At 46.9% G+C, this 23,947-nt stretch overlaps 1 protein-coding gene across 14 annotated transcripts in view; it reads left to right on the top strand.

The window, feature by feature from the left end:
• LOC133133017 (muscleblind-like protein 3) overlaps positions 1-23,947 on the top strand; it is a 42,554-nt gene that overhangs the window by 4,354 nt on the left and 14,253 nt on the right. For 12 of the 14 annotated variants that reach the window (XM_061248915.1, XM_061248924.1, XM_061248923.1 and 9 more), the window contains exons 2-6: positions 6,121-6,341; positions 7,189-7,381; positions 17,053-17,217; positions 17,343-17,540; positions 18,750-18,992. In XM_061248915.1, coding sequence (XP_061104899.1) covers positions 7,208-7,381; positions 17,053-17,217; positions 17,343-17,540; positions 18,750-18,992 — 780 coding nt within the window. In that variant the 5' untranslated portion in view covers positions 6,121-6,341; positions 7,189-7,207. Of the gene's footprint in view, positions 1-5,033; positions 5,267-6,120; positions 6,342-6,503; positions 6,710-7,188; positions 7,382-17,052; positions 17,218-17,342; positions 17,541-18,749; positions 18,993-23,947 lie in introns of those variants that run through there. The other 2 variants (XM_061248912.1, XM_061248914.1) reach the window with 2 other exon arrangements.

Raw genomic sequence — 23,947 nt, 5'->3', positions numbered from 1 at the left:
CACCATCCAGCGGCAGACAGTCATTTCATGTCATAGCCATGGCTTTAGCCTCACTGCACTCATGCCGCGGGTTGACTGGTGTGTGTGTGTGTGTGTGTGTGTGTGCGCGTGCGCTGTCAGCAGCCCTGTGGACTGTGTACCTGTCTGGGTTGTTTTAACAAACCGATAAGCTCTGCAGGGATACGCTCCAGCAGGGTTACTGTACATACAAGAATGTCCTCATTTCCCCTTTAAACTGGCAGGAAACATGACACCCACACCGCCATTACGCTAGCAGCAGTGCCTCTTCCAGTCTAAACGCGAGTCGCCGCTAATGAAAGGCTTTCAATGAAGACTCGAATGCGAAGGGGGGGGGGCTAATATCCAGTCACGTTCCTTCCTTCTGGTGACCTGGAATGAATGCATCTCCAGGGCGTTTGAACGTTTAAGAGTAGGGCTTTTAGGAGCCGGAGGGAAATGAAGTGGCCTTCGCAGTAGTTTTTAACCTTGGGGCAGAAACCAATTGACCGGCATGCTCATAATCTACCTGCCCGCTGTTTATTAAGGCTTTACAACGGGTTCATAAGCAAATTAGATCGTTCAGGTGCTATAATGTATAAATGGCCATGTTGGTGTTTTGCAGCAGATTGGTGATGTGATTGGACAGCAGCAGGGTTGCATTAATTTCCGCTGTGCTCCTTGCACCCTGTTTGCTGTACCTGTGGAGCTGTATGTCCTTGGCTCCAGTGCACCACGTGTGCCCTTTTTCTTCCTTTTAGCGACTGAGGCTTCGAGGAGGCGAGGAAGGGAGTAAACGCACACTGCGCTGTATCAGAAGTTACCCTTTCTTGTTTTTGTTTTTCTCTTATTTCTCTCTCGCTCTCTCTCTCACAGATTAGTCGCTGTGTGCCTTTGAGTTTTTCTGTGGGAGAGCAGGAAACACAGGCTGTTACTGGCGTGCAGCACGCTGTAGTGGGGCCTGCTTTTCCGTGTGCAGTGGCCCCTGTGTGTGGGACTCGACGGTAGTGCAAGGGCAGCGAGGGCCAGCTGGCTAGAGAAAGCGTATTTCAGTGTTACTGCACCGTTTTAAAGGCTTGGACTGGGATGTTTCACCTGGTCTGGCTGTGAAAGGCCCTGCTCCCTCAGTTGTTTTTCTCAGTCCCTGCGCATCGTGTGGGCTCTGGTCTTGTGTTGCACAAGGGACCGTGGGGAAACTCCCGCCCTCTGCATTAAACGTGAAGACGTTACGGAATCAAGCTGTGGCACTGACAAATACAGGAAACGAAACTGTTGAAAATGAGAAGGCTGTTTTTTCAGTTTCTGATATATGCCTTGATTTATAAGCATTTTTCTGCATTTTCAAGGTGTAATTTGCATTTGAAGCACTGTTCTTCTGGTGTCCTCTCCTCAGTTATAGAATGGAGATACCGCTTTGACATACAACAGTGTTTGAAGGGCAGCCGTGAACTGTGGCGTTACACAAACACCAAGTTCATCTAAAAACATGTTTTTTGCTGCTGTGTGTCTTCCTCCAGTGGGTGTGCGGCATGTTAGACACAGTTCAGCTGAGGTGAGCCATGCCCTCCGTCACTGTAAAACAAATTATTAGGCTACACTGTTGCTATAATAATAATAATAGTAATAACAATAATAATAATAATAATAATAATAATTCATCATTAATAATGGTATCTGCACTGTGATCTGCACTGTTTTGTATGTCACTTTGGCTAAATTCATTAGTATCATTATGTTCTGGAAACGCAGAATGGCGGTTTGGCCTCTCTACACCTGCGAGGTCAGGTGTGCACTTTTTTGTACGTCGTTTTGGATGAAAGTGTCTGCTAAATAAAATGTAATGTAATAAAATGTAATGTCATTATTATTATCATCAGTGTCATTATGTTCCTGAAACGCAGAATAGCGGTTTGGCCTCTCCACACTGGCGAGGTCAGCATGATCCGTGTTTCTCCGGCTGAATTGCTGCTTGTCCTTCAGAGACGCATTCAAAAGCTGTCCGCTTCAAAGCTGAGAGCCACAGGACCAATTACGTCTCCCTCCTGAAAAAGGGCAAAATCTGTTTTTCAAAACACCATTTCATCATCACTAGCCAAGAGAGTCCCCCTCCACCCCTCCCCCCTCAACCGGTTATGAACGGCCTGGTGCCAGTGCGATCGATTCTTTTCAAATGAGTCCCTCATCATCAGCGTCCTTCGGTTTGTGAATGTTAGGTAGATGTAATTGCAGGATTTAAGCATGCTGCGGTGATTCATAGGTCTGTTTCTGCCTTGCACAGTAGGCTGTAAGAGAACTGCCCTGAATCGGTCATTGGTCCAGATAACGGTCCGGCTATTTTTCCACAAAAATGGACACATTCAAAGTAAAGGGTTGCTTGAATTTACTGCCCTTTTGTTTGTTTTGGTCCTGTTCATTTACCTAACGTTGAAGGTTGAGTGGCTCCTCTCACAATAGAGGCCTTGGCATTGGAGTGTGGGTCACCGTGAGGTAATGTTTCTCAGTGTGTGGTGTGTCTTGTAGTATTGTAGTGTGTGATTGCATGCTTGAGGGTGTGCACGTGTGTTTATGCACATTGTGTGAGTAGGCCAAAGCCATCCCACCTGACCTCTACCTGCTGATGGCTGAGCTCAGAGAGTCTGACTGGGTTTTTCCCACAGCCACAATGGCTCCTGTTCCACAGATCAGAGAGTCTGACCGGGTTTTACCCACAGCCACAATGGCTCCTGTTCCACAGATCAGAGAGTCTGACCGGGTTTTACCCACAGCCACAATGGCTCCTGTTCCACAGATCAGAGAGTCTGACCGGGTTTTACCCACAGCCACAATGGCTCCTGTTCCACAGATCAGAGAGTCTGACCGGGTTTTACCCACAGCCACAATGGCTCCTGTTCCACAGATCAGAGAGTCTGACCGGGTTTTACCCACAGCCACAATGGCTCCTGTTCCACAGATCAGAGAGTCTGACCGGGTTTTACCCACAGCCACAATGGCTCCTGTTCCACAGCTCAGAGAGCCTCCACACACGCTGTGCCAGTCATTCCTGCTCCTCACAGGCCGGCTGCACTCAGTAGTCGGGTTTGTGTGAGAGAACGTGCTGTTGCCCATATCCAACTGAAGAACCAGGCCTCACTCGGTGTGGAGAGCAACACAAACAGATAAGCGTATTGCTCAATGTGAGTTTGAAACATGCCAAGTCTAAATATGAAATGGCTAGCGGTGCCCTTTGGCGTTCCTTTAACAGTCCTTCCTCTGTTGAAGTCAGGAGTTGTGTGGAGTTGCCTGCTTTACAGTCAGGAGTTGTGAGGAGTTTCAGTTCCCTCTCCAACATTACACCAAGCTGTACGTACAGAGAGACAGACATGCATGCATGCACACACATGCGTAAAGGCATGCACACGCACACGCACACACACACACAGACATGCATACACACACAGGCACACACTCATGCGTACACACACACACACACACACACACTCAGGACACACAGTGCCGCACTCCACCTGACTCCTCCTCACCCCCCAAGGCCACGGTGCGGAGCCAGTCTGCGCTGGTGGGGTGACCTTGCAGCGGAGCCAGGCTCCTGCTGTTTACCCAGCCCCTCCCCCGCCGAGATCCTGTGCAACATCACCGCTGCAGACCGGCGTTTACCGACAGCAGCACACAGCCGGAGCGGGGGCCCAGCCCGGCGCGCATTAGCCAGCAGTAAAACGGCGCTATCACTCCTGCGTGTCTCTGCGCTACATAGGGCCACAGCCAGCGCATCACTCACTTCCGTTACAGACAACACGCAGGTAACACGCAGCACTCTATTTCTGTCTCCCGTCTGTATGGCCTCGTCATCCCGCAAGGCTGCTCTCAGTTAAACCCACCGCTCTTCTGTATCCGTTTACCTTTACCTCCAGCCTTCGAGCGTTGTGCCTTACGAGGCACATGAAAGCATGTCAGCTGTTACATTTTAATTCGTTTTTGGCTTTATATTTCTCTCGACGATGTATTGCGGCACACTGATGAAATATCCTTTTCCCTCCCTGTATTAATAATGCAGTACTGCTGCATGTCTGTAGAGTTCCTGGAATATGTGGTCGTACTGGACCGTATATTGCGCTGAGATGTGCGCGTATGCGTGCGTGCGTGTTGATGTGTATGCGTGTGCCTGTGCGCACGCGTGCGTGTTGATGTGTATGCGTGTGCCTGTGCGCACGCGTGCGTGTTGATGTGTATGTGCGCTTGTGTGCGTTGATGTGTGTGTGCGCGTGTGTGTTGATGTGTGTGTGAGTGTGTGTGTGTGTGTGCGTTCTGTACAGGGTGCTGTCGTGTATCTGACAGCAGCAGGGACTGTACGGGCATACGGAACATGGTGTGCTCCTTTGGGGAAAAGCCCTCTATCGATTAGCAGCAGGGCAGAAGAAGGGGAGGTAGAGACCAGCACACGCCACAAAGCGTAGCGTCTCCTTTAGGGATGAGTATGCACTTCTGCACTTCTGCACTCTGAAGGCCCCATTAGTCCCCACACTCATCTCTCTCTCTCCTCTTGTACCTCAGCCTCCCTACTGTGGTGTGCTTCAGCTGGGGGTGGTGTGCCACCCTTCCTCCACCCATCCTCTATCTCTGTGGCTGCAAGCTCTCAGTATCTGTCCCTGCCGTTCTCCTGCTCTTTCCCCAGCTCCCCTCCACCGTCTTCTCTCCTGCTGCCCTTCCTGAGCCTGTTGCGTATCGCAGCCCTGAATCACAATTCGGTAATTTCAGTCTGTTCCTGTTTGGGTCTCTTCTTCGTCTGGCAGTGACTCGGCTGATTTTCGGCTGTGGAAGTCTGGCTCTGACCAGTGACACTGGGGGACTGGATACTTTTCCCTTAGTCACTCTCCTGTTCTCCTTCAGTCAGGTGTCACGTCTCTCTCACTCTCTCTCCCTCTCCCTCTCCCTCTCCCTCTCCCTCTCCCTCTCCCTCTCTCTCTCTCTCTCTCTCTCTCTCACTCTCTCACACTCTCACACTCTCACTTTCTCTCTCACTCTCACTCTCTCTTTTTCTCTCTCTCTCTCCCTCTCTCTGATCCCCCCTCCCTCTCTTCCGGGTCAGTCCATTGCATCCCAGCAGTTCCTAACAGTGCGCCTTCTGCCTTATCTCCCTCCACCCCTGTGGCCCTGTCCCTCCCCAATGAGGCGGTGCTTGTTCCCTGTGTTTAACGCTCCAGGAAGGGCAGTCTGAGCTGGAGCCTTTCTCTTATTTAATGTGCGCAGCGCTGAGACAGTCTGCCAGGGGAAGGAGGTGAGAGAGCAGGGGGAGGGAAACTATCTTTAAAGATCAATATAAAACACTCCTCCCTATTGGTTCCCCGCTCTGCCGACCCGCCTGCAAACCCGGAGCTGGTTGGCCCATGCCTCCTGCCGTGCACAGCAACTGCAGCTTGTGGAGAAAAAAATGCTCTCTCACTCACTCCCTCTCCCGGCTCCCTCGTTCCTCATCATTTATCTTTTTTTCTGTTTTCATTTCATCCTCCAACCTGTCTGCAGTGGCTGTGGCCTTCCGCGGGTCGCCTGTGCCGGTCCCTGCGCCCTGCTATAGAGCCGTCCGCTTTTTATTTTCATGTCGCAGTTCAGTCCGAGTCAAGCCGGTCAATTAGCCAGGCGTTCTGAGCCTCCCATGAGTCGCTGAAAGGGACATCCGCTATATCTCGTACATGCGCTCTCTCACTCTCTCTCTTTCTCACTCTCTCTATCTCTCTCCCTCTCAGACACAGTCTGCCCTTTCTCTTGTGCTGCTGCCTGCTTCTGCTGTGTCTGGTTGCTCTATCTCTCTCTCTCTCTCTCTCTCCCTCTCCCTCTCCCTCTCTTTGTCGTTCTTTGCTCTTTTTGTCTTCATCATGTTCCAGCTGCTCTCCAGCTTCAGTGAATGTTTCTCAGATTCCCCGCTCGGTACTGGTGCACTTTATAAATATGTATGAGTCCGTGTTCTTTCTCTGAACTTTCATCTGTCCTGTGCTTCCTGCCAAATGACTCGAAAATGTGTGATTATCTTCAAGGTCTTTTGCCATTTTTAAAATTTGTTTTGTTTAACCCCTTCTGCACTTCTTTCTTTCGCGTTGCTCCGGAGTTTTTATAGACTCTTCATTTTTTCGACAGCGAAATCTGCCTGGAAAGGACGAAAGCAGATGAGCAGTTAACGAAGAGAAGAGGAGAGAAAGGACTGAAACTTGGAGAGGGAGAGACCAGAAGGGGCAGATAAGACGAGGAAGGACGGAGCACACGGTCATTACTCTGGAGCAGTACTGACGGAACAGCCCCCTGTCTCTCCCTGGGCCTGACTGTCACCCGATGGGGTTTTAGCTCCTTTGGGACAGCGGGTGAGTGACCAGCGAATGTTTGCCTGTGGAGTCGGGCCTTGATTGTGACTGTACATCACCCTGACAGCCCTTTTCCTGCGTGTGTACCGGCTGTTGCTGTAGGTTGCTAATCGGATTTGTTCTCACGGTGCTTTTCTTTCTTTCTTATTGCCGTTTATTAAGTATTTCATCACAGAGCCACAACGCTGTCACCCGTCGCCCAACGCACACCGCACGACTATTTTGAGCATTTGGGACATTGGATTTATTTTTTTTAGTGTGGACTAAGAAACATACAAACCGTCTAACAATACCAAAGGAAATACTGGACCTTAACGGGAGATACTGTGACTCCCAGTCACAAAGGAAGCAGCGAAAGACCAACTCTGGTACCTTTCTCTCTCTTTCTCTCTCTCCCTCTCTCCCTCTCTCCCTCTCTCCCTCTCTCCCTCTCCAGTGTAGTGTCAGGGAGTGTCCCAGTCCTAGTCCTCCCTGATCCCAGCATGCTCGAGTGACCGCCTTCCCTTGCCCCTCACGACCGTGACAGAGCTGGACTCTGCCCGCCCGCCATCCCGTGCCCCCCTCACGGCGATTCGCTCCCCTCACCTGGCAGAAGAGCCATCTCAACCTACTAAGAGGAAAACCTCTCCATATACGTTTTTTTTTTCTACCCCAAAGCCCGGGCTGGGATGAGAGGTTTAATCCACTTTAGGAAGCATGCCATTTGATCCCAAGCTTTCATTTTCTGTTTAATTTGCCTAAGTGAGCAGCCGGTCCTTGCCCAGTCGGAGAAGAAAGCCGAGGTTGTGTTTGTGTCTAGGCCCGGGGTGGAAGCTGCCCTTGTTTTACCCCCTGGGTCGTTCCACAGAGGAGCCCGAGCACCTGCCATGGCTGGCAACATGGCCATGGGCCGCGACACCAAGTGGCTGACCCTGGAGGTGTGCCGCGAGTTCCAGAGGGGCACCTGCTCCCGCTCGGACGCCGAGTGCAAGTTCGCCCACCCCTCCCGCAGCTGCCACGTGGAGAACGGCCGCGTCATCGCCTGCTTCGACTCGCTCAAGGTGAGCCGCGCACAGACTCACACACACACACACTCTCTCACACACACACACTCTCTCACACACTCTTTCTCACACACACACACACACACTCACACTCACACACACACATACACACACACACACACGCACTCTCATACACATACACACACACACACACGCACTCTCATACACACACACACACACTCACACGCACTCTCAGACACACACACACACACTCTCTCACACACTCTCACACACAAATACACACACACTTTCACACACACACACACACAGTCTCTCTCACATATACTCTCTGCACACTTAAACACACACACACATACACACACATACACACACACAAAGTCCATACTCTGCGCACACTTAAACACACACACACACACACACACACACGTAGCCATGCACACACATAGATATACACTCAGAGTCATGGTAATGTGTGCACACCAGTATAGAGTCTTGTCCTGCTGTGTTTCATGGCTCATCATCAGTGAGTCATCAGCACGCGAGTGTGTGAATGGTTAGGAGGACGCTAGGGTCCCATCTGCAGCGCTTTTTGTCACATTGTCGGTGTAACAGGGGATCACATGAACTAAGAATGATGAATAACAGCGGGCCTTACAGGGCTTCAAATCTGAGCAAGGGTAATTACAGAAGATCCTCCTGAGAATTGAAAACCGAGTAGCACAAAATTAATGCAAATGACAGTTTTGGGCCCAGCCCTGTTTTGGAGCTGAGGCTCTGACTCACGCATTCGCTTCTGACCATTCGCTGTTTATTCTTCTCCTTTTAACTTTACACACCTTTGTTTGTTTTGGGAAGTGGTGGAAGTGCATGTAACATGAACTACAATCGTATCATAATGATAATCTTGATAAGAGGGCGAATGAAGACAAACGGCCGGTTTTTGAGTCATGCCAAGTATTTCATAGAGATATTCAAGAGGCATTTAAAAAATGCGATTGCCGTATGGGTGTTCAGGAGGCTCTGATAATATGACCAGGGTTTGACATAAAAAGGCTGAAATACATTTGGTTGAATGTGTCTGAATGCAGTTTTGCCAGTTGTGAGGAGCGCGGTCTGAATGCACTGAGACTGAGGCAGATAATATTGCTATTGTGAGCCCCCTGACTCTGTCAGCAGGCCAGGCAACCTGCGTCTGCCCATCTCAACGCTCACTCTCGCACACAAGGCCGCCTCTGTCCCACACAGCCAGCTGTCTCCTCATTACTGACTCAGATTGTATTATTCTGCCGTTATGTGTGTATATCCTCGGTGACCACTTTATTAGGTACACCTGGACGCCAGCTTGTCGATGTGAATATTTAGTCGGCCAGCGTGTGGCAGCAACTCCATGCTTGAAAGCATGCTGACGTGGTCAAGAGGTTCAGGTGTTGTTCAGACCAAACATCAGAATGGCGAAGAAATGTGATCGAAGTGAATGATTGTTGGTGCCAGGCGGGGTGTTTTGAGTATCCGCTGATCTCTGATTGAGTATCTGCTGATTTTCTTGCATTAGGTTCTGGAGTTTACATTGAGTGAGCGGCAGTTCTGTGGGTAAAAATGCCTTGTTAATGAGGGCAGTCATGGCCAGACTGGTTCAAGTTGACAGGAAGGTGACAGTGAACAGTTACAATAGTAATCAGTGAAACCTTAAAGTGCATGGGTTACAGCAGCAGAAGACCTCACCGGGTTTCGCAACATGAATCCATCGATCCATCATGCGTTGTGTCAACGGTTCAGGCGATGGTGGTGGTGTAATTGTGTGGGGAATATTTTCTATACAAATCAAGTGTTGTTTAAATGCCACAGCCTACCTGGGTATTGCTGCTGACCGTGTGCATCCCTTCATGGACACAGTCTTACCCATCTTCTGCTACCTCCAGCATAACATGCCATGTCACAAAGCGCACGTCATCTCAGGCTGGTTCCAGGAACATGACAATGAGTTCAGTGTCCTCCCATGGCCTTCACAGATCTCATTCCTATAGAGCACCTTTGGGATGTGGTGGAACGGGATATTTGCAGCATAAATGTGCATCCCAGGAATCTGCAGCCCATGATAGCATCACACAGATCCTATCCAGAATTTAGAAAGGTGTGCCTGTCACTCAACATGAGGACCAGTGTAGTGCCAATGAAAGTCAAGGAAGCCATTATGAGGCTGAGAAATAAGACAAAAACAAGCCAAACAATAGGCTTACCAAAATCAACTGTTTGGAAAATTGGAACAGCTCCATAACGAGCTTTTGTTCTGTAGAACATTTTTGTTAATTCACACGTACTTAAAGTATACAGTCTCAGATATGTATGAAAAGTGTCATTTCTACATAGCGAAACCAAAATCTATAAAGATACACTTTCATAAAAGATTTGTCTCAAACATTATGGAGCTCATTGTATATTTTATGTACGTATATATGTAAGCTGAGTTGAGGGAGTCCTAAAGACAGTTGCAATGGCAGGTGGATGGTTTAAGCTTCCGCTGTGATTCCGTTGACATTAGTAATAAAGTCATAGATTGTGCTCTCTGTTGCGCAATTCGTCTATTTGAACAGGCTTTGAAAGTGACTGTAATAAGTTATCGGGATTGGATGTCCTGGCTAGTCCAACCTCAGGGTGGGTGGGACCAGCAGCTTGTGATTTGGAAATGTTCTCAGGGCGACTGAAGGTCAGTTTTTACTCATCAAGAGGAAGCTTTCCAGCAGCAGGGCATTCCACACACCCGCACAGTGGTGCACCTGGGGCACACGCTGTCTCCTTTCGCTCCTTTCACTGCTGATTCACTTCCAAAGGCAAACTCACAGGCTTTGGAAATGGTTCCAGTCGTCGATGTTTGCCGAAATTTGAACATTTAAATGCCCAGAATCTTTGAGGAGGTGCCCAGAATACTACCTGTATAGCTTTCAGAACGCACGAGTTTTGTGAATCAGGTCTCTGAACTCTGTGACGAACTGAAACTGAGATGGAGACTATTCCGAAATGCCGCATGCAGAGTTTGAGTTCCATGTGAGTAGAGGTGCGGCCGCCTGCCCTGGTGCCCATGAGTTGCCTTGGGAATAACGGACAAACAATGACAGCCTCAGCCCTAGCTCAGCCCAGCTGCCATGGTCCCTTTTCTCCTCTGCAGTCCTATCCTTTACCCAGACTGCTTGTGCCAGGTAATGCCTAGCAGGAGATGGGCCATCATCGCTACAAGCCCAGTGTCCGTATTCCTTTCATGAGAGGGGGCAAATTGGGAGAATTGATTTGGGTGAAAGTATGTGCACACTTCCTGGATGTGAGATGGTTACGTGAAGGCTTGAACTGTGGGGGGGGCACATCTGTGGTGGGGTGACCCCACTGCTCACGCCTGCAGATGAGTAGGTACGGGGTGGGGGAGGGACGCATATGGTGCGTGTGTGTGTGTGTGTTTGTGTGTGTGTGTGTGCGCGCGCGCCTGCGCCTAAGTGTGTGTGTCTTTTTGGGGGTCTGTGCGAGTGGGGTTAGTGTTTTTGTAGAATTACTCTCCTTGTTTTCGTTTGTTAAATACAACTTCAGTATTTAATTCAAGTCCAGTGATATAATTTATTTACTGCACAAAAATAATATCTAGTCTATATATTTTCTAGTTTGTGACCTTTGAAATGATGTGTTATTATCCACATAGACATGTTCTGAAATGATGCAGCACGATTCTGCTTTTAGACACTGATGAAGTCAGAGGCCTTGGCGGTGGCCTTCAATGAGGCACACAAAGTTTGTGAGGATTGCAGAACTTCACCCACTGTACAGGGCTTGTTCATGAGCCAGAGCACAGTCTCCAGAATAGTTCTTGGCATTTGTGCGTACATTTTGTTAGCATCATTATTTCTCGCCATTGGCTGTGTCTGACATGTTGATAGTGGTGTTATATATATGGAAGACAAAATAAATGCAGAGGGATAGTTATCTGTTTTATGCATTGCTTGTACTGAGAAGTGTGATCATGAAATTTGGACTCGGTTCTATAAAAAAAACTTTCACAGCTGGTTGGATGTTTTTGTAATTTGTGATCTTTTCAAGCTTTTCAAATATCCATCTGTTCGTAAATTTAGTTTTCATTAACCTGCTTTGTGGGATGGTTTTATCTGTCCCCTAAAATAGTCTTGAGGATCATCTTAGTGCTTTGGACATTTTGATTATTATTTTAATTGCTGGAGAATTGTATCAGTGATCTGTGACATTAATCAATAAAGGATTAAAAACTGTCAAAAATGAACTGAATTCATACATAAATATACCAGTAAATTGTACAATTATTTGGTACATTATTTATTTATATATATATATATATATATATATATATATATATATATATATATATATATGTCTTTTGTGGAGCTGTTTATACACTCACCTAGCACTTTATTTTTACTTTATTACACTTATTCATGCGATTATCTAATCGGCCAATTGTGTGGCAGCAATGCACTGCATATAATCGTGTAGATACGGGTCAGGAGCTTCAGTTAATGTTCACATCACCCATCAGAATGGGGAAAAAATGTGATCTAAGTGACTTTGACCGTGGAATGATTGTTTGAGTATCTCAGAAACTGCTGATCTCCTGGGAGTTTCACGCACACTAGTCTCTAGAATTTGCAAAAAATGGTGCAAAAAATAAAAAAATATCCAGTGAGCAGCAGTCCTGCAGGCAGAAACGCCTGGTTAATGAGAGAGAATGGCCAGACTGGTTAAAGCTGACAGAAAGATGAACGTACCGCAAATAACCACACATTACAACAATAGCATGCAGAAGAGCATCTCTGAACTCACAACGCATCATAACTCTTAAGTGGATAGGCTACAGCACTAGAAGTTTAAAAATCAATCATATGTTTCAAAAACTGCAGATACCCCACTCTATTCATTGTATCTGCCTGCTTTGATTTTAATTATGCCAAAGTGAACTGACAAATAAGTTAATTTTCGTGAAATGATGTCTGCCAGTTTTTAACAACAGTGATATAAACTGTTCAAGTCACTGAAAGGTTTTATGTAGTATTCAGACAGAGGACTTCACTTCACCTGTAGCATGGTGTAATAAAGCGGCTTTTTCCGTTGGTGAGTTCTTAAACTCCTTACAGAATTTAATAAACAACAGGAATTGTAGGAATTAACTATTGGAGGAACAGTGATGTGCACAGCATTAGGCTACAGGAAATGACATCAGGTGGAAAGGGTCGAACTTCAAAAACGAACTTCAAAACAGCTACAGGTACAGATGTTTTATCAGTTGCCGTAAAAAGCAGTTTGTCAACACTGATAACTTCATTACTCCTCATATTCATCCTATCCAGCAATGATTTATGTAGTATTTAACACACATGCACACAACCCAGACATATTTTCATGTTTAGGATGACATTTGATTATGTTAAAATTATTTTTGGAATCTGTTCTCATGATTTATATGCTTGCATAGTTAATTATGTATACCTGTTAAAAATATTTTTTCATTAGACATTTCAGATTGTGTCTCAGGTTCTTTTGCAGTACAGCTGTGAACGTTCTGTTTAAAACCTGGCAGTTTGAATTGTGAAACTCTTTACAAAATCAAGAGCTTCACTGACTTCTGTGTTTAACATTTCCACTGATTTATTGAGCACACTTGAATTTTTAGTCCACTTAATTGGCCTTGTGTTTGCAACCTTTTAGTCAAACAGCGAGCAGTAAAATGCCATTAGGAAAAACAATATTGTAAAGATGTGTTATGAGATGGTCTCAGATCAGAGTGGCTTGGCACTGAATGCAACCTGAATGTTTTTTTTTCTTCAATATGTCAAGTTTCCTCATTATTCCTCAGAAGGTCATCTGCTCAGTAGAGTAGTAATAATAGTGTGAATGTAAATGATAAATGTTGAGCAATACAGATAGCAAGGAGAGAAGTCATTCTCTTTATCATAGTACTCCAGAAGAGATGTAAGGTCTGATCGCTCATGAAAAAGTCAGATGGCACTTGATTGCATAACCTTGGCTCTGAAAAACACATGATGTTTATGCTGTAGTGGAGTAGAACGGAACTGGTTTATCCCCTTAGAGATAGTGTGTTCTAACATGTTCTGTTACTCGTACGTACAATTATACATTTGTTGTCCTTCGGCGTGAATGAGACTTGTGATAGAAGTGGAAACTTCTGGAATATGTTCTGTGGTCCTCAGGGCTAGGTAGCGTGTTATTCCCATGCTATTCTCCACATTATCTCCATTACTCTGTCTCCGTGGAGGAGAGGGGGCATTAGGAGAAAGTCCCAGTTGCCTCTCTGTGTTTCTATGGCTACAGGGAGCAGATCTCTGACCCAGTCTAATGCTACTTGCAGCTTTTCGTTATTCACTTCTTTCCTTGTGGAATGGCACAGGCCTGGCAGAAACCTTCACCTTCATGTTTACATAGGCGGTGTAAACATATAATCTGGGTTTTGTATCGATCCAATCATTCCGCTCCACTCAGATCCGGAATGTTTGCTCATACGGTGTAAAGAGCTGTCCTTCGTGCAGCAGCACAGCCCTTCCCCTCCTCTGCCTGTCTCCCTGCACTCTGTGTGCAGGTGGCAGAGCGGTTTAGTTGAGGCAAAGGCTCATGGGAGTTGCGGTTTCTAAATCATTTCTCCCACAGCACACAGGCGGCTGATGCAATGGGTGCGCCCTTGGGAGTTTGTCTATGCGCGCTTTGCAGATGTGTTTGCGCTGTTTGTGTGTTGCAGTCATCTGAGCAGGAATGTGGAAGACCGTTGTCTGGGGGGGGGGGGGGGGGGGGTTACATTGGGGCAGACTGCAGTTTTCTGGGAAGTAACATGAGTTATATTGCTGAGATTTCTGTCACATCATGGCTGGCTGCGCAGGGCTCGTACATGGAGGACGGAGCGGAGTGGATGATGTGCCACCGAGCTCGGAGCTGCAGTCCTGGCACACGCACCTCTGCAGGGAGAGCAAGCTTTCATACTGAGTAATGTCTCAATGGTTTTGGGACGTTTTGTTTTACAGCAAGAGGAGAGTTATGTTCCTGCCTGATAATGACATCCCTGGCGACAAAACTGAAACCGTCACGAGGGCATGATGTCATGCTTCTACTGAAATTACATACCCACTTCTGTCCAATGAGTTCATCGCTGAACATCATAAAACTAATAATGTCCTGCCCCATTTTTGTTTTTTTGTTCAAATTGTCTCGTTTATGCTGCAAAATGCACAATTTATCACATATCCTTAGACCTGCCTGTAGGGTGAAACATCAAAATATTTCTGTGAGTTTTTGTAAATGTTTTCTTACGTAGGTGTATATTTGCCCTACGACCCAAAAGGCATTTCTTTTTCCCACAAAAGAGAGTTAGATAACATGTCCAGCACCATGGTTTAAATGACCTCATGTGCTTTTGTACTGTTCTTCATTCAGGAAGTAGAGGACATACACCCAAGCTGAGCTACTTTCTCTCTCCGGCCGTGGGTGCCGACCTCAGTTTATTCTCCTTATCTGATGTGCGACTTTGAGTCATTTTCACAGATATCAGAATTTCATTTGTGAGCGTAGAGGGCTCCAGTTGGCCAGCCTGGAAATTCCCTCTGCTTTTGCAGAGAGTTCTGCCGACATAGGGAGCGGGATTTGTCCTGAAACGAGTAAGCATTTCAAATCCTCCGGTTCATTACTGTGATTGGAATCCTTGCACAGTTGGCATAGTTTGGCAATTAGTGCACGGCATCCTCAAGGAAGGGACCTTGCACAGATTTTGAGCTGTGAACAGTTATGTGATTTTAACACTTACTGTTTTATATAATGCGTATTCATTGCTAAAAGCAAATCTGAACTGACTTGTCATGCTGATCTGTCATGGTGGAATATCAGAGGAGAGAAAATTCCCCTTCCACCAAAAAAAACAACAACAAATGCCATAAATAATCTTTTTGCATGACTGCATCCCCCACCCCTCCTCTCTGTAGTATTTCACAGAAGCCCCTCTACGTGTGTGGGTAACAGCCTCTGCTTTCATTTACCCACTTGTGCTCCATGGCATTATTCACATGGACAAACTCCAAACTCAGAAAAGCTGCTGGAACAATTGCTAGTATATCTACAACTGTATCTGCGTAGTAATTTATCATCTATACACCTACGCTATGAACATAGTCACGCTTATAAATAGTACTCTTTCGGTGGACTGTTTATAGTTTTGTTTTTGTACATGTTTGTGTTGAAAAGGGTTACTCTGTGCATATAGGGAATATTACCCTGGTGTAAAATCCAGCTATGACCAGCTTGAGTATAGAGCTGGTCTAACTGGTCAACCAGCTACTATGGAGCTAGTTTCAAAGCCTAGCTTGAGCTGTTTTTTTCAGCAAGGTAACCTGGCAAAGAGGTCATGTGCTGTAGCTATCACTTTGTTGTGGGGCTTGTCTTGATGACAACTGAAGTGTAAATCCCAGTTTGAATATCTGTTGTGGTGCGCAACCAGTAAAAGCACCAAGTTCTGGTGCAGAGCTGGCCACTTCAGGGTAGTTTCCAGTCTTGGCCGATCAGTTGTTGGCTAGCGTTGGGAGGGATAGTTTGGGATTGTTGCTCTCTCCCTCTCGTCACTCTCTGGCGACTTCTACTGGCAATGCGTCTCGTGTGAGAGTTGTAGCGGTAACCTCCAAGTGCTAATTGACCTGTCGCAACAGTCCGAAGCGAGGGAAAAAAGCCGCTAGCTTTGCTAGCATCGCAGGAGGTTTAGCGCTAGCCATCGCCTTCTGGAACTGCGATAAACATCGGTAGACGAGTCATGGGACTAGGAATTGGCAATAACGAAAATTTGGTGGAAATTGTGCATAAACAGCGGAGAAACGGCAGTGAACCAGGCGGTAGGTGGTGATTTCAGAAATTTCGGTCAGGTTAATGCAAATTGTTGAAAATGTTACAAGGTTGAGTCATACCGTCATTACATGACTCATTGCTTCTTCCATTCTCTTTATTTCTTTCTGTTCCCTTCACTCTCTCGGCACAAGTAAACGCCCAGCTCTGTCTCATAATATCTCGCTGTCCTTCACTATTCATCTCTGTAGCATGTCTGTCATCTGACATAATTATTTGGCCGTGATTACCTTACGCATACATCGTCACTTAAGACCGTGGTTCCCAGCCTCGGTCCTGGGGACCCCCTGTGTATGCTGCTTTTCATTCCAACCACAGTTGGAATCCCAGAATTTTAACAAGCTGTTTCATTTTATTAATTAGGTGCTTTTCAAGTTCAGAGGATTATTTATCGTCATTAGGTAAAAATAATACCTTGTTCCCATTGTGCTTATTGTGTTACATTGCAAACAATTACGTAAAAGAGGTAACAACATTTAACTGATCAAATTAGAGACTGAGGTGAATCAGCCGCTTGGGTTGTGACGTAGAGCTGGCAACTGTTGCTATGGTCCTTGAGGGGAAATGGGAATAATGAGTTTTTAGAACCATATGCTGAATATCTACAGCTTAACAAGCAGGAAATTGGCACATTTTTTTTTTTTTTTTTTTAAAGCTGGTTGATTATAGCTTGAGGTGAGGAATTAAAATTGTAGAGCACTACAGCCCTGAACGACTGGAGTATCCCAGTCCAGGTGTAAACAACTGTTTCTACCTCTTCATCGGTCTCTCTCTCTCTCTCCCCCTCCCTCCCGTCCTCCCTCCTTCTTTAGGGGCGCTGCACACGAGAGAACTGCAAGTACCTGCACCCCCCGCCCCACCTGAAAACCCAGCTGGAGATCAACGGCCGCAATAACCTGATCCAGCAGAAGACGGCGGCCGCCATGTTGGCTCAGCAGATGCAGTTCATGCTGCCTGGAGCCCAGTTGCAGCCTATAGTGAGTGTTGGGGAGGAGACCAACGAAAGGGGGGCGGGGGGGCATGGGCAGGAAGTCATGCTTCTGTTCTCGGTCTGTTTGTGTATCCACCCCCTGACGTTCCCGCTCTCCCCTTCCCCTCCCAGACAACGTTCCCGGTCACGCCCTCCCTGGCCACCAGCCCCAGCATGGCGTTCAGCCCCTACCTGAGCCACATGAACCCGGGGATGGGCCTGGTTCCGGAGATGCTGCCCAGCGCCCCCGTGCTGGTCCCGGGGAGCCCCACCACCCTCACCATGGGCGGCAACCCCGGGCAGAAGCACCTGCGCACCGACAAGCTGGAGGTACCCACACCTCACCGAGCCTCCATCTGCCTGGCTGTGTGCTCAGGCTCCACAGCGCTGCTGTCTCTGTTTCCATGGAGCTGTCTGTTTCTGCTCCTCTCTCTCTCGCTCTCTATTTCTATGCAATGCTAAGCTTTACGGCATTGTTATACTTATACATTGTTATCCATTGTTAATCTATATTCATAAAACATTCCATTAAACTGTATTACTTGTTATATAGCTGTAGGTCTTCCCGCATGCTATTTATTGGGTGATTTCTATATAAGGGAGCCTTTTGTTCCAGGCTGTTCACACTGCATTGTAGATGGGCTGTTCTTCTCTCATTAGTGGGGTATTATTGATGAAGCCCACAGAACACCTGACGCCCCTGTGTTCAGGCTGCTAGCAGTGGTCTCTAGGCCCCTGTGTGCAGGCTGCTGGCAGTGGTCTATAGGTCCCTGTGTGCAGGCTGCTAGCAGTGGTCTCTAGGCCCCTGTGCGCAGGCTGCTGGCAGTGGTCTATAGGCCCCTGTGCGCAGGCTGCTGGCAGTGGTCTATAGGCCCCTGTGCGCAGGCTGCTGGCAGTGGTCTATAGGCCCCTGTGCGCAGGCTGCTGGCAGTGGTCTATAGGCCCCTGTGCGCAGGCTGCTGGCAGTGGTCTATAGGCCCCTGTGCGCAGGCTGCTGGCAGTGGTCTACAGGGGTGCAGAGTCTGAGCAGCGGTGCAGTGAGGCCCAATGGGGCTCCTTACATTCTGGCTCCTGAGAAGCACCGCAAGTGCGATTAGGAGTTTGGAGCTAGATTCTCCCTCACCATGTTTATTATGAAAATAAATCCCTCTTTAGCTCATGACAGCAGAAAAAACAAACACATGTACAGCACATCCTGTAAAAAGTCTCTTGGAAATTTAATGAGTGTCATCTTGGGCAGTCCGTGGCAACTGATGTTCTGTGTTGCGATAAAAACCCGGGAACTCCTGAATCCTGGGAGGACGGAAGGAAAGTGGGTGTGTGGTGGGCAGAGCTGGAAAGTCCCACGGATAGAAAATAAAAGTCCTGCCATGTTTCTTCTACCCATGAACTAAACCAGCCTGTTTCACCAATTAGTTCTCCTGGCTAAAGTCGAGGTGATTAGATACAAAATACTGGGGAGGGCTTCCCCTGTGGTTGGTGAGTGAGAGCATTGTGCAACAGCGGTCTTAGCTTCCTGCCCCCCTCCCTTCTTCCCAGGTGTGCCGGGAGTTCCAGCGGGGGAACTGCACGCGGGGGGAGAACGACTGCCGCTACGCCCACCCGCAGGAGGCTGCTATGGTGGACGGCAGCGAGAACTCTGTCATCGTCTGCATGGACTACATCAAAGGCCGCTGCTCCCGCGACAAGTGCAAGTACTTCCACCCACCCGCCCACCTGCAGGCCAAGATCAAGGCGGCGCAGCACCAGGCCAGCCAGAACGCAGCCGCTGCAGCCGCCATGGTGAGTGGCCATTTGCTTTTCGCTAACCCAATTGTCTGCTTCGTTAAAACCGCTTTGTGTTTCGCAAAACCGAATCGTCCGTGTCGTTAAAGCTGCTTTGTGTTTTGCAAACCGAATTGTCTGCTTAGTTAAAACCGCTTCGTGTTTTGCAAACCGAGTTGTCCATGTCGTTAAAACCGCTTCGTGTTTTGCAATACTGAATCGTCCGCATCGTTAAAGCTACTTTGCGTTTCACAATGCCAAATCGTTTGTGTCGCTAAAGCCGTTTTGCCTATTGCATACCGGATCTTCCACTTCCTGAAAGCCGTTTAGCATTTCGTTAACTGAATCATCTGCGCCGTTAAAATAGCTTTGAGAGAAAAAGGCCAAAAATCTTTCACAGCCACAGAAGGTGAAGACACGGGTGGCCGGTACTTGTTCCAAAAGCCTTTTTTTGGCATCCTCATTTTCTCTCCTTACGAAGCCATCCAAGGTCGCTGGCCAGAGACGGCAAACGGTCTCTCAGAATTGGAAAATGGAAACGTCGACGGACTGCCGTTTGATTACATTTCTTCCCTTGACCTTTTATGTAAACACGTTTCCTGATCTCCAAAGCCAGGAAGACAGGTGGGGCTTCTCCGCCTCCTAATTCAGACATTGAAAGCTTATTAAACTTTTACATCCCGGTTTAGCTGCAGGTTGGGGAGCCCATCCACTCTGTTTTCCTTAATTATTAAACGGAAGATCGAACTGTAGACCTTCGGTTCGCCCATCTGCTGGGCGCGGGGTTGATTTGTTTTCAACCCAGCTGTTTTTAAAGCGCTGTTTGTTTGTGAGGCTGAATAATTCATCGTTCCCCCTGCTGTGCGGAACGGGTCTTTGTCTGACCTGTCGTACGAGGTGCAAGAAGCGGATGGAGTCGACTCGACAGAGGACAGAGTGTCTGGCCACAGCCGCAGGGATCTGACGGGGTAGGGCGGACGTGCAGAGGAAGTAGAATTGAGGCAGAAAGGAAGTAGAAATGAGCTGCGGGTTGGATATTTTTCCTTTTTTAAGCGCACCGGCGGAGGAGGAGGAATCCGCCCTGTCTAGCCTGTGGATTATAATGTAATGATTATTTCAGAGGGGTTGTGTGAAGGCTAATTTATGCTTCGGCGACAGAGTGTCTTGCGAGGAAATGTCCACTGACAGAACTTTGCCCAACGACATTTCGCATTAAGTTCAGTGACGGCGCACTTTGTTACTATAGCAACCGGCTTGTCCTCAAACCCGTATGCGCAGGAGTGCTTTCATCCTCAACTTTCAGTCGCGTGTCTGAGAGAGACCGGCTTTCTTTGTTTCCTGCACAACACTGTCATTACAGCAGTTGCTAAAACTCAGGGTAGAGGTGGGGTTAGGAACTGTGAAAGCTAATGGTTGCTTGAATCCCTGACTAAAGAACTGAGGGTGAAATGCAGTGTGGTGATGATGTAGATTATGTGTGTCGCAGGTGGTTCTGTGCCCGTTGATGCCCTCCAGCTTTTTTAGTTTAGTACCGAAGGTTGCTGAGAGAGAACATACTGATTAGGTCGCAGGTGTGATTCCCAGTGGGACATTGCCCTTGTACCCTTGCACCCTTAAACAAGTCACTTTAGCAAAATAGTTTTCTGTAAATTATTTTTGTAAATTGCTTATTGGGGCAGCCTGTGGCTAAGGTCCATGACTGGGACCTGGAAGGCTGGTGGTTCAAGCCCTGGTGTAGCCACGATTAGATCCGCACAGCCGTTGGGACCTTGTGCAAGGCCCTTAACCCCACATTGCTACAGGGGGGATTGTCCCCTGCTTTAGTTGAATCAACTGTAAATCACTTTGGATAAAAGCATCAGCTAAATAATTATTCTTATTATTTATCATTATAAATGCCCAGCTTGTGCACATGGATATGTAAGAATGTAGGAATGTAAGATGTGTAAATCGCTGTGGATAAGGTGCGAAATTGCCTTTAATGTGCATGTGAATGAAACTTGCTGCAGACGCTAGCCGGTGGCTGCTGTCGGGTACGATTTTAATTTCCTTCTGAGAGAGCTGAGAGGACAGGAGGTTGAGCCACGCAAGCTTTGATTCCTCAGACTGTGACAGACTCTTACTCTCGAACACGCCTCAGTGAGAACACAAGCTGCCCCGCAGCTCCCAGTTTTCAAGCCCGGCATCAAGGCCTTCCTTTGCCTTATCTCAGACTGGTTTTCATATTTCCCGTAGTCAAATTCTCCCTATCTTTGAACAAGGCCACATGTCGTTTTTTTGGCCCAGCCGTCTGGCTGGTTTGTAATTTGCTTCCATATTGTTGCGTTATTCCCCTGGCTGACAAGGAAGGCACAGGCACAGGCAGACACGGCACTCTAAGAAATAATAGTGCGGCAGAGGTATTTTTGTTCTTTAAGGAACAAATTTCCCAAATGTACCCTGAAAGCACAGTAATGTTGTATTTGGGTACTATTAAGTACCTTTTACAAGCAAAAAAGTAACAAATAAATAATGTATTGCAGGCTAGGGGTATAATTTTATGTACTTATAGGGTACAACCCCACTGACAGGAGAAAGCATTACTCACTCTGAATGTGTGACTGTGTAGGCCTATGATTACAGGTCCTCAAGGTTTTTCTTGCTTTTTACTATTGAACATTTCTTAAAACTGGTGAGATATTTTGAATGCTTATGGGCATCCAACACGCATCTAAAGTGAAGTTTTTACTTGACTATATTCCATCCAGCCATGTTGCTTTTATAGTTATTCCTGTGTGGCTGTGTTTAGTTTACTCTCCCTGATTTGCATAATATTTTTACATGAGATTTAATTTTGGTGTGCAATGTAACCCTTGTTTCCTGTTTTTGCTCACTGTAGTCACGTTCTCACTGTAGTCCTCACTGTAGTCACGTTCAAAGGTTTGAGCTAGGGCAGCACGATATGAGGAAAATATGCGATATGTGACAGCGTTGTTGAACATTGCGATAAGTAAACAAATATTGAGGTGTGTACAGTTCTGATGTCTTTCTGCTTTAGGTACACTGCTAACATGGACCCCAGGCAATGATTAGTATATATCCACTGCATAAAAAACAACAAAAAAAGCAACATTATTTCCAACATGCTTTGATTGAACAAGTTGCATATGAACAGCCAATAAATTTAACAGAACATCAATTTAAATAAATATCTCACATGTTCATATCTCGATGACGATAAATATACAATATATGGTGCTGCCCTAGGTTGAACGCAGTCGTCCAAATGATAAGGTGCTAGGTGAACATAATATCATGGCAGTAATAAGACAGCCAGCACACTGAGCATGCCTCCTGTGTTCTAAATTCAATATATGGGGCGGACAATCTTTTGACCCAAACAAGGTATTTTTCCAGGACAACGGTGTGTTAGCTAACCCAGATCAACCCCGCAGCCTACCTTCAACCTGTCTGTCTCGCCTTTCAATTTTGGCGATTCATGTTGACATCCTTCCGTGTGCTTAGTGCCATTCCTGTGACCTTGTGCACCGCGCACCGTGTTTGGCGGTCACGGACGAATAATTTATTTATTATTAACCTTTATACAGGGTAAGTTGACTTAGCAGGCATGCTCTTTTGCGGCAACACCCTGTTAATGCCCCCCAAGTAGCCCAATCTGCTTGCCTTTGTATTGTGGGAGGAAACCGGAGTACCCAGGAAACCCACGCAGAGTACCCAGGAAACCCAGGCAGGCACAGCGAGCGTCCGCACCTTCTTGCTGTGAGGCCACAGTGCTATCCACTGTGCACTGTGCCACCATATGAACCGACAAAGAATCTAAAGCAATATTGGAAACCCAGGGTTTTTTTACGGGGGTACAATTGCAAAAAGGGTACAAAGTGTGGTGAAATAAGAAGCGGAAAGGTGGTGCCACTAGCATTCAGTTACTGTAGATAAGCTTTAGCCCAGGCTCATCGCTAAGGATAGCGGCTTGGTAGCTGTCTAACTATGCCACACACATAAAAAAAAAAAAAAACTTTTTCAGTCACAGAATGAACTTACAATTTCATATTAATTTAAAGAATGTGTTGATAGATATGTTGCTAGCAGTTTGACAGAACTGTTGAAGTATTGCTCTGCAACAAGCTAGCAATCTAATGTGCAGCTTGGTAGTGTCACAAGCCTTCAGCCTTCAGTTAAGCACCTCATAGAACTGCTGGCAGTTGACAGAAGCTGGTTTGACGGAGTCACTACAGAGCTATGCAGTGTATAAGTGCTCCACCACAGGCAGAGACGATCACTGTTAGCGATTCTGTTTTCTTTGCCTGTGGCTGCCGGGCTTGGTGGAATTCTCTTCTCTTTCTCACGTACCTGTGGGAAAGCAGAATCTTAACACCGTGCTGGGTTACACCCTAACGGAGAATTCTCACCTCTGTTGACTTGTATCAAGGACTTGGAACAACACTAGCAAAATGGCAAGCAACTGAACAGACAAATTACATTACATTAATGGCGTTTGGCAGACGCTCTTATCTCTTGTACTGTTGATTAGACTAAGCAGGAGACAGTCCTCCCCTGAAGTAATGCAGGGTTAAGGGCCTTGCTCAAGGGCCCAACGACTGTGCGGATTGTGGCTACTACGCTACAGGTCGCTACGACTAATGAGCTGCGTCTATATTATCAAGATGTATCTTCCAGTGATGTCATGTAATGATGAATGCATGATGACAGATTGTCGGTAGTACTGCCTCCTTTGTAACCTGTATGTCTCCTCCTCTGTGACTTGTTGCTTACCTATCACACATTATGGGACATGTTGTATTTCGGGTGGTATTATGGTGTAATGATCAGAGAGCTTATAACTCTTGAGGGTATGAGCTTAACTCTTAGCTGTAGCACTGATGTTGGACCCTTCAGCAAGTTGCTGAGCCTGGATTACTTTAGTACAACATCCAGCAACATGGATGGATTGTATGTGTAGAATGTAAGCTGTA

Source organism: Conger conger, chromosome 7 (assembly GCF_963514075.1).
Source record: "Conger conger chromosome 7, fConCon1.1, whole genome shotgun sequence".
Taxonomy (NCBI): domain Eukaryota; kingdom Metazoa; phylum Chordata; class Actinopteri; order Anguilliformes; family Congridae; genus Conger; species Conger conger.
The sequence above is the reverse complement of the archived record's forward strand: the minus strand, read 5'-3'. Positions and strand labels throughout refer to the sequence as shown.